This window comes from Halyomorpha halys, unplaced genomic scaffold (genome assembly GCF_000696795.3).
Source record: "Halyomorpha halys isolate HHAL.00 unplaced genomic scaffold, Hhal_1.1 Scaffold17.1, whole genome shotgun sequence".
NCBI classification, from domain to species: domain Eukaryota; kingdom Metazoa; phylum Arthropoda; class Insecta; order Hemiptera; family Pentatomidae; genus Halyomorpha; species Halyomorpha halys.
This window is the reverse complement of record NW_027112056.1, coordinates 1,329,002-1,340,340: the sequence shown is the minus strand read 5'-3', so window position 1 is coordinate 1,340,340 and position 11,339 is coordinate 1,329,002. Positions and strand designations below refer to the sequence as shown.

At 29.4% G+C, this 11,339-nt stretch overlaps 1 protein-coding gene across 1 annotated transcript in view; it reads right to left on the bottom strand.

The window, feature by feature from the left end:
* LOC106680382 (cell adhesion molecule 2) overlaps positions 1 to 11,339 on the bottom strand; it is a 113,159-nt gene that overhangs the window by 7,127 nt on the left and 94,693 nt on the right. Inside the window, exon 4 of the mRNA XM_067050012.1 lies at positions 9,688 to 9,967. Coding sequence (XP_066906113.1) covers positions 9,688 to 9,967 — 280 coding nt within the window. The remainder of the gene's footprint in view (positions 1 to 9,687; positions 9,968 to 11,339) is intronic.

The following is an 11,339-nucleotide window of genomic DNA, read 5'->3' as shown; positions in this document are numbered from 1 at the left end:
TTTTAAAACATTACCTCTAAATTTATTGACTTTGTGAGTTATGATGAGCGATTTGAAAGCCATTGAAGATAAAATATTGCTCATCAAAATACAGTTATAATAATTTTTATATTTAAATAATTTTAATATTCCTCGTTACCATCCATCAAATCATTTTTTTTTGAGTGTTTGAAGAAACCTATAGAGTTGATTATAATAATCATGTATCTCAGAAACTTAAAACGCTTAAGGAATTCTTGTTTTACGAATGAAATATTTATTGAAGCATAATACCTTCACATTTATTGATTTAATAATGTGGCATTTGTAGTATCATGATTAGTTTTGTATAAAAAAACATAAAAATGAGCATTAATTAGTTGTTATAAATATTCATGAGTGAAGTTTCTTAAAAATGTGTCAACTCTCCAAGTAAGGCTACTCTTCAATAAACAGTAAGTCAATTTTTCTTAAATGAAATTATCGAGATTAGAAAAGTGTTTAATTTTAAATAAGCTAATAATTGTACGTAAAGTATATATTCCTGCATTGCTTTAATAATTGCATATCTGACAAAACAAATATTCTTATTTAATGTATTCTGTAGGCTGGGGTTACTTTGGGACAGTCTGTAGGCATACTCCAGTAGAGAAAGAAACCCCACCCTGGAAAATGTCCTATTCAAAAATAAATCAAAACTTTTTTTTTTTGTCAGATGTTAACTATTTAAACAAAGCAGCTATTTATTAAATGTTTCAGGAATTTTCGTATTCACTATTATTAATGATAGAGGGGTTCTGGTTTTGTTAACATTACAAAACAACTAAAAATATGTTGACAATATAACATACTGAGATACGATGAATACTAGCAAAGTCTTGAAAGCTCTCAAATTTGAACAGCTCTGATGAAGCTCTACAAGTGGGGCGAAACATCGGCAAATAAATAAAGCAGCCCTGCCCATCTTCATAATTTGAAATTATAGAGTAAATTATTTTTATATATAATATGATAATAAAATACAATAAAGTAAACTAAGGAGAGGTTAAAAATTAACTAAACATAAGTGAAAACTAAATAAAACTGAACAAAAGAATATAAAAATAAGATGGACAATAATAAGTATGTATATAAAAAAAAAATTATACTATTAGATTTAAAATGAACAGGAAATGTTATAACACGCAAAAATAGGGAAGAAGATATAAGAGAAAAAAACACAAAAATTCTCCCCTTCTTCTGACACGAGGTGTTCCTCACTTTCATCAACCCTTTTCTCCATTTATATTGACGATCTTCCTGATTCCATTCACCATACACAACAATACTTATATGCAGACGATCTCCAAATCTATCTATCCTTCCATCCCTCCGAGATTGCTTGAGGCCATCAAAAAGATACAAGAAGATATTGATAGCATCAACGCTTGGGTGTTTAGCATTGATTTAACCCCCCCCCCCCCCTACTGTCCTCTACTCTTCCTTAACAACCAACCGATTCATTTCTATCCTACAATAAAAACCTTCGATCAACACCTCTCCTGGAATAATCACATTTTCCAAATCACACGCAAATCCATATCTGTACTCAAACAATTCCTAAGATTCCGAAATTCCATTCCTCAGAACACCTGTCAGCTCCTGGTATCCTCTCTCATCTTCTCCCACTTCGACTACAGTTCCTTGGTCTATGGAGGACTATCTGTAGGATTAGAGTTGAGACTGAAGAGACTCATGAATTGTTTTGTAAGATTTATCTTTGGGTTCCCTAGGCACTCTCAAGTCTCCCGCTGGTATTCCGAGTTGAAGTGGCTCTATCCACCTCCTAAAGGCAATACCTCCTCCGTGTTTTCCTATTCAAAGTTCTTAAAATCAAAAAACCTACCTATATCCTTTATTTCCTCACTCTTCTTTCATCCATTCACTCATTAAACACCAGATCCCAACTGATTGATTTATATATGCTTTCCTATAGAACTGCTTTCTTCAGCAAATCCTTTGTCATAGATGCAACCTTTTTCTGGAATTCTCTTGCCATCTCCATTCGCCAGTCCTCATCCATTCTTTCCTTTAAACAATACCTATTCCTTCACTTATTGTATGACCAAACCTCCGCATCATTTTAATCAAATAAATAGGCATATATGGAATAACATTATAAACAATAGTTAAGCCAATATCCCAATGTAATTTCATTTTAATTACTGGAAACTTGTAAATGGTTGCCAGAAAAAAATCTTAATGTATGAACCATGTATTTATTCTTAGGGGACATATATTTGAAGTGAAAGTTTACAATAATAAAAAAATCTTATATCTTATACACTGATTCTTTTCATTATCTGATCCTCAGTACGACATTACTGATATTTACCTTATTAAGACAATCTTACTTTCAAATAACTTTCCAGAATAAAATTATTTTTTCATTCATTCATTTTATTCAAAAATTGTACAGACTAAGAGATGGAAAATTAAGGTCTTATCTTACTTTTATTTAAGATTTATATCTTATTTTTATTTCTTTTTGTTCATTTGTATGTATTTTTTCACTTATATTTATGTAGTTTTTAACTCCACCTTAGTTTACTTTATTGTTTCTTATGATCTTACATTGTCAATATATTTTTAGATGTTTTGTATCTTTTTTAGCCCTGCAAAGTGAGGGGAAACGTCAGCAAATAAATAGTTAACTATTTTTTGTTCTTTTTTTACTGCACCTCAAACCATCTCCTTCATTTCATAGTTTTCTTTTAATTTTTATCTGCCAAAACTTTGAATAGGCATATTTATAATAACCTATAGTTCAAAGTGTTATCGTTTACTAATTGTTTGTTATTGTTTTAAAATAAAATGTAGTGGATAAGCCACTGTTGAAATCTAGTTGTAAATATTTTTTACTGTATGGATGAGCATCCATCAATCAGTTGAAAGCTGAAAGACACTTTTAATCCAGTGGTAAGTAGATTTTTATTATAAAATAACGTTTTATTTGAATTTTAATTTCAAGAGTGATGATATTCATTTAATTCCAATAATTGAGAAGTTTGTCGGGGGGTGTGGTCAGCAAATAAGAACATAAATAAACAACCTTCTACGCCATAACCCCTGATGAAGACCTGAAACTCAGGTCGAAACGTCGGCATAAAATAAAAACATGGTTTTGTTTATTTATGTTGTTCTTTGCTGACCGCACCCCCCAACAAACTTCTCCAATCATTAATCTACGGTCAACTATCTACACCTCATAATTGCAATAATATTTTTTAAATAATTTGTTTCATATTTTGATCTTCATTTATTAAATTATTTTTTTATATTTTGCCTAAAAATCATGATAAAATCACCATTTATTTAATTTATACATTTGAATCTTTTTTAGAATACTATATCCTCCTAATCAGTATCTAATTTGTTTAAGTATTGTTTGGTGAGTCGGATGTATACTAAAATACACAAAGTTTTTTACCAAATTTTCATTTTTGTATTTTAGTATATTTCTGACTCGCCCAACAATACTGGAATAAATTACATGCTGAATAAGGAAACATAGTGTTTGAATATATGAATTAAACACAAAAAAAGTGTTGTTGTGATGCATTGTTGGTAAGATAGAAAACATATTTTAAAAGTAGTAAATAGAAGAATAAAAAAACAGTATTACCATATGCAATGTAAACATATGTCAAATGGATAATATAATCATGAAGAAAATCAGCTTGACATGTAGATAGTCAAAATAAATTGAACTTAAATTTATGAATAAAAACAAATATAGGTTTTGACATCTATCAATATAGGTATAATATTCTACTATAATTTTTTTTTTTTTTTAGAAAGGTTGATACTTTTCCTAAGGTGTGGTTATTTGATTTTTTTATCTAACTAAAAATAAAGATATCATTTTTACTTTACATCTTATAGGCATATTTTAAATTGCAGTACTTTATAGGTGGTAATGGGTTGTCCTCTGTTATAATACAGAACAATAATAATATTGTAACCTAAAAAGACATTATAATTTACTAATGATAAAAATAAATTGACGAACATATATATGTATACTTTATATTAAAAGTTTCCTTAATATAGTCAGGGGTCTTGATAAGTATATATCTAGTATATATAATAGTATAGATCTCAATACTGGGGGTCTGGGCTTTTGAGGGCTCAGTGAGAACTGACTAAAAATAAATAAATTATTTCAATATATTATAAATAAAGTAATGTTCATAGGTGATGAAAATGGAGGAACAAAGCACTTTCTGCCCTTCCAATACTTTATGAAGGGGGTCAGAGTGTCTTAATCAGTAGAATATTTGTGGATAGTGAAAAACTGATCACTGCAATAGTGTTATCATGATAACACCTTTTGCTACGTGACAGATATCTATTGTGCAAGTAAAATCATAACAGTGAGAAAGTATGACAGAGGTTGCATACAAGCTGATACAGAAACTAACCTCACTAACAGTTCAACTTGGCGAGTGAATGATAGAAACTGATGATTAAATATAACTATTGCCATGGACTTAACAAGTAGTACATTTTATGAGTTATATGTAAGACTAATATTACGAGATTTTAAGTTGTGACAGTTAAAAGTACTACCCACTATCAAGGAAGCAGCTATAGTTTACTTGATGGTAGTAGCTGAGACAACTTGTCACGTGAAGCCTAGGTTTCGCACTAACCTTCATTCCCTCTCCTCTTCCAATATTTCCCAAGAGCCTGTGCCTATGATTAAGCTTTCACAATATAATAATGCACTTGCACTTTACTATAATATGTTGTGGACTTTAGGGAGGGTTTTTATAAATAAAGACAATGAGAGGGTGTCTTCACTAATGGATACCAGGATGGACTGTACTAGCCCCAAGGGACGCCTAGCTATTCCATGGTAGAGCAGTGCCGCCATCTTCCATTTTATTTTGCAAACAAAATAATAAAACCTATTTTCTACAACATAATACTACTGTGTAGCCTGATTTATATAGTTGTAGAGAAATATAGTAATATACAGAATTATAGTTTGTAGATATATACTTTCATAATAATGGAATATAGTTCAGTGAGAAAAGGATTTTTTTTGTCAATTAAGTTTAAGTTAGCAAGAACATTAAATTTATTATTTCAAATTCTGCAGAAAATATTAGAAGAAGAGTGTTGTGAATAAGTATAGTTAAATAAAAAATTGTTCAAGCTCTACTAATGTTATTACAAAACTTTACTTAAGTTATATTAAATGGTAAATTATACTACCATTATCGAGTAATTTAGTAAAAAAAATGTTTTCTAATTTTTTAAAACCAATTAGTTAGCCAATACAATACCTAGTTAGATATTCCACTGTTGTCATTCTGAAAGACTAAAAAATTAAAATAATTTATATAAACCAATAACAAACAATACACCCAAACTGGATTATCTACATTTCTCACAGTAAAAAAAATAATACATCATTTAGATAGCTTGAAAAGCGTCTGCTTTTAGGAAAACCCTATTGTACTACGAATTATAGGTTGATTCTTGTAATGAGAAAATAAAAGTTTTTTTTTTTTAAACAATAAACTCTTATTATTATAAAGTAGAAATAGGTTTCATTTTCATAATTCTGTAATCGATATATTAATATTATTGAAGGAAAGAAAACACTTGAAATATTTAGTGAAAAAAGAGAATGCGGTATTATTTTGCCCTGAGCCCTGGCTCAGTTAATAAATATAAAAAAAATAAAATAAAATCTTATAATCATTATGCCTGTAAGATGGCTTAAACTAATAATTATTATTAACACTAAACTTGATAAAAATCCAATTTTTTTAAAATATTCTGGTCTTGGTACAAAATTACCCCTAGGGTACTGCCTGGCGCCATTTTGAACATTTGGGTTAGCTAGGGCACTGAATATAATCCCTTTTAATCTAAGTATATCATTTGCATGCTATGTTGTTAGTAAGATTAATTTATTATAAAGAATTAAATAAATAATAAAACATAGTAGTGATACATACACATATATTTTCACCTGACATACAAAGATATTTTTTGACAAGATATGAAGCTGGTTAATATGGAAAAATATGTTGAAACAATTTACAACATTAATTTAAATTTTTCACTTCTATATTATAAGTGAAGGATACAATCATGTTACACAGATAATGGGGTTTAAAAGGGAGAATCTACTGTAAATTTGTAAAATTGTCTAATTTTTGCATTTATTATATAAAATTTGAATGAAAACATCAGGATTATGGCAAACAGCCTGTTATATAAATTTGAAGGCGTATGCGTTTATGCTAAAATAAATTTTACTCGATTAGAGATTCTACTTCTAATGTTTGAAAATAGATTATCATTTAATGAATATGATTAGTTCTAGTTAAATGAGTTGTTTATGATAAAGTTGATTATAAGGGTCCAACATTTTTTATTAAATTTATGATTGACCTATATTGAAGTGAGTAATGTTACTATTTCAAGTGGAGGGAATAAATTTAGCAAGTACTTGTACTTTAAGCCAGTTGTTCCCAAACTGTGTGATGTGGCACCTAAGGGGTGTCCAAGAGTATGACAGCTATGCCACAAGGGAATGCCATTCCAACATTTAATTTGCACTGTTTTTTTCTCCTTCTTTTCCTTTCATATTCTAAAGCATGAGGCTTTAAGGATAATTGTGCTGCAAATTTGGTTTCGCTCAACAAGGGTACTGCAAAATATTTTAGCTTGAAAAGGGGGTCTCAATTTTTTTTTTTAGCTCAAGAAGGATGTCACTGCAAAAAGAGTTTGGGAAACACTGCTTTAAGCAATATTGTGAAGAAATATCAAAGCACTGAAATGAGTATAGATGTGTACTCTATGATAGTACTAGTTTAAGATACTTATCTATAGACTATACGACTTGCTAGAAGTTTGTGTTTCATTTCATTCAATATTTCTCATTCATTTGCTGTGACTACCCATCACTGTGTCATAGCCTCATCAAACATCTACCTGTTTAATCATTGAAGTGCAGTGGATCTCCTATCCTGAGCCCCAAGCAGGTTAAATCTTGATTAAATCACTTCTTTGAATTTCCTCCAACACTATCCACCCATTGAAACTTTGAGTAAGGTCCAACCTGGATCTTTGTTAGGACCTCTAGATTGATCAACAATCATGCATAAGGTTTTGAGGTATTAACAGTAAATCCTGACTTCTTAGCTATTTCATTGGTGGTAAGGAAGGCTTATTCTAGTGCAGTAATGGATCTCCCAACAATGTTGATGACATCAAGAAAGCCCAAATTTGTGCCAGCTGATTGAAAATTGTTCCATTGGTCTGAATCATTGATTCTCTTATAGCTTTTTTCACACATATATTGCAGAGTAGACATGCAAATGGATCTCCTTTTCGAACACCATTATAAATGTAAATACTTTGGACAGATCCTCTAGAACATGCATTATACACTCAATATTGATCACTAGTTTTAAAAGGTGGATAATTTTAAGGACTGTTTTTCTTCATTCTTGAACTTCAGTCTTCAGTCAATTCTTTCTTTTGACTCAATTCTTGAAAAGTGTCTATCCCTTGACTATGTTTTTTTATTATATTATGCTGCAAATTCTTCTTTTTCTATTTGTTTCATATGTGGGTTTGTTGTTTTCAATACCTTGGCCAATTAACTTTATATTCCTAACATTAGTATTCTTTAATTTTTTCTATCTGTTCTTCTTCTTCCTTCTGTTACCTTTCTGCACAGAGCTTGAGACTCAATCCCCTTCTATTGCCTCCATTTACCATTTGGTATCCCAACTTTCTGGCATCCTCCATACATACCTTAACCATCTCAGTCGACACTCATCTATTTTTCCTTTGTTGCGACTATACCTGATCCATCTCTAATGATTTTGTTACATTTACAGTATCTCTCTTTGCCTTTACAACAAAGGAAAATCATCCCTGCACCGATTATTCTTGAGAATAAACTTCCTTCACCAAGGCTGTCTCAATACACATTTGATTTTTCACTCTATTTGATGTTTCTGGATCTGCGCTATACAGATGTTGGTAAAAAGCTGTACATTCTATGATCACTTTATTCCAGGTTGCATCACCTCACTTTGTCACCTCAGCCTATTGGTATTTTATACTAGATATGCCAAATTGCTCATCTAAAAATTTTATTACGTAACTTATAATTATTGTTAAAAACTAACGTAATAATGAGGGTATTGTTTTCATATGTTTGAGCTCACAATATGAATTAACTATTGGCAAACCAATTAATCTAGGGATAACCAATGCTCGGGTTTATACTGCTTTTTTTTTTTTTTTTATTAAAAAAGAACTGCTACCTTTCAGTAGTAATATTAAAAATTATTAAAAATAAGTAGAAAGACAGAGTTACTCAAATAAAAAACAAACAGCAGAAAAAATCTTGGCCTTGGAATACCAAATAAAAATCAATCCTGATATGTCCCGTTAAGGATTTAGGGATTAGTGACTGTTAGAAGTATACAATTTACTTTCTTGACATATTCCTGGGTGACAGTGTGGTTAATATTGTGTTACAATCACCTAAATTTGCCATAAGACTAATGAATGTACTTATTTCAGGGTCGACTGACCCAAAAAGTACTTTTAAGTTATAGTTCCGTTCTGATAGAACCCATTTTTTATCTGAATATTCACATCATTAGAGATTTTATCTAATGATGACTTTTGAAGAATAACTCAACTTATATAAGTGTTGTTTTTATACTAACAAAGAAAATAAGTTACTAATACTTTATTGTAAACAAGAAAAATAAAAAAGCTATTAAATCAAAACTGTAAACCATAGTAATAAGTATGTAATGATCACTGGATAAACAAACATTTTTTATTTTTATTTTTGTTCAAGGTTTTGATACTGATATTCAATATTTTGATTTCGTAACTTTACAAAATCAAAATATTTAGCTTATTTTGGCACAACGTTTTGCAGTATTTGATAGCCATCAGTAAACGACCACACAAGAAATTTTTCAGAGAACTTACCTTAATTATCCTCATTTGCTCTCTGTTGTTCTGTTTGTTAGGATTTTCTCAGGCTTTTATTCTCCTTTTTATATAAACAAAAAACTATGAACGTTATTCTATGTCTTTCTTTACCAGGGTTAAGAATTAATAAGTTTTAGCCTTTAATGCCTAAAAAATCCACTTTAAGCTTACTATTCAGTTTGTAATGCATAAATTAAATTTGTTAAAACAGTATTCAAAAACACCTTTTACAGTGTAAAAAGGATTTTTTAATTATATCACAAAATTTCAAGTCGAAATTGAACAAAAATTACCAGTAAAAACAATGGAAGAAATTGAAGAACAGGCTCCTGATGATGAACAGACTGTCCATAACATTGGCAATGTTAGTTATTCATTAATGAAAATCTAATTGAATAATGAATTTAAAGTAAGTCGGCAAATTTATTCCCGAAATAGAAAAAAACAGAAATAAAAGTTAACTTTTCAAAACTCAATGATGGACCTATTTTTGTTGTAAATCTAGTTAACCATCAATTTATTAGGAGTTAAAATCTTTTCTTTTTACATGTCAATATAGTCGATTTTCTGACCAAAATTAAAAATATAATTATGCTCTCATGCCAAATAAAAATGAGACTGTTTGCCATATCCCCAAATAAAAATTAATATGTGAGGACAACTAGCGTTTGTAAGGACCTTTGTCATTATATTCTTCTCCAGAAGATGGTAAGTACTCGTGATCTTCGTTGTTAAGGTCATTGTCGAAAATATCATTAGAATGTCCTCTGCCTCTTTCCATTTCTGAACTCTTTTCTGTTGTCTGCCAGTACAGGGAATAGATGGATGCAGTACATTTGAGTTTTAAGCGCCCAGAAGGAAATAGCGAAGGAGTAGCTAGTAGTTTGATTGTTGATATGGATACTTCCATTAGCTCGCTATCCATTTCTCTGTACTGTCTCACAGCCTCACCTCCAACCTGAAAATTTATTTTTTTTATTTAGTTAATAATCATTATTTATAATAGTTATATTAAATATCTTTAGATATTTGAAAATAATAACTATTAGAAGATAAATTTATTTTAATTGGATGGTAATCATTTTAGGTATATTAAAAATCTAGTTCTTAACAATATAAAGAGCAAAAATCTTGAATTAGTTAAATATAATAATTGGATTAATAAGGCATTGACCTATGAAAGACAATACCTCAGTAATAATAAGGAATTTTAAGAGTGCCAAAAGATTGTTGAAAACTTCATAAAACCACATTTTATTTTTTTGACTTATTGTTTTTTCCATGTCAGTGGTTCAATAAGTAAGTTTTTTGATCTGATTGGATGTTGTAAAGATCATCTTCCTCAATAAATCATTATTTCATCACATATTTCCAATTTAATGATGTATACCGTTGGCCAATCTTCAGGATTAAATACTAGATAAAAGAAGGATAGTGTCAGCAATTGAATGATCTCTGTTTTTATTGGGGGGTTTAAGTTTAAGCTGGTTCAAGAAAAGAAATGAGCAAGTTGAATCAGGTTAGTTTAATGAAAAAAGAGAAATTAGATAATTTGTCTTACCTTAAACTGGTACTTTTTGTTCCATGTACTGTATTCATGGAAGATAACAATAGAAAAGGAAGAATAAAGAAAAGAAAAGATGAGTAATTCTAATGCAGCTATGGGTTACCTGGTTGGAGGCTTGAGAGAGACAGAACTTCATATACAAAGAGAAAGTAGCATAGAAATGGCAGGAAATTTGATTCAAATTTAAAAAACAGATAATAACAATATAACAACAATATTAGATGAAATATTAAGGTTCATTGTATGTAATTCTAGATAATATTATAAATATTGTAATTTAAACTTTAAAAATTAATTAATTAAATATTAAGAAAATAAATTGTAAATTATAGTTAAACAGGAAGCTGGCTAACATCATTAAATTGTAAATTTCTTAGTTAAGATTGAATGTATATGAAAGATGTTTTTCATTACACCCAATTAGATAACTAAAAAAATATACTAGACAAAAATACTTACTTTAAAAGATGAGTTAATTAATTTTTATCATTAGAAAAATAAAATATTTAAAAATTTTTTTTGTTCCCTTATGTCTGTTATTTTAATGAAATTATTGATATTGAAAGTTGAATCTTTAAATTACCATCAGACCAACATTGAAATTAAAATCATAAACTCAGTAAACTCAGCATGAATATTTTAAAAACAACATAAAAAAATTGACATAAAATTTTATTATAAAATTTAATAACCTGTGCATAATGGTCCACATTAGCACTCAAGACAGTTTTCAGACGACCAGCTTCCTTGAATAATTTGGCCA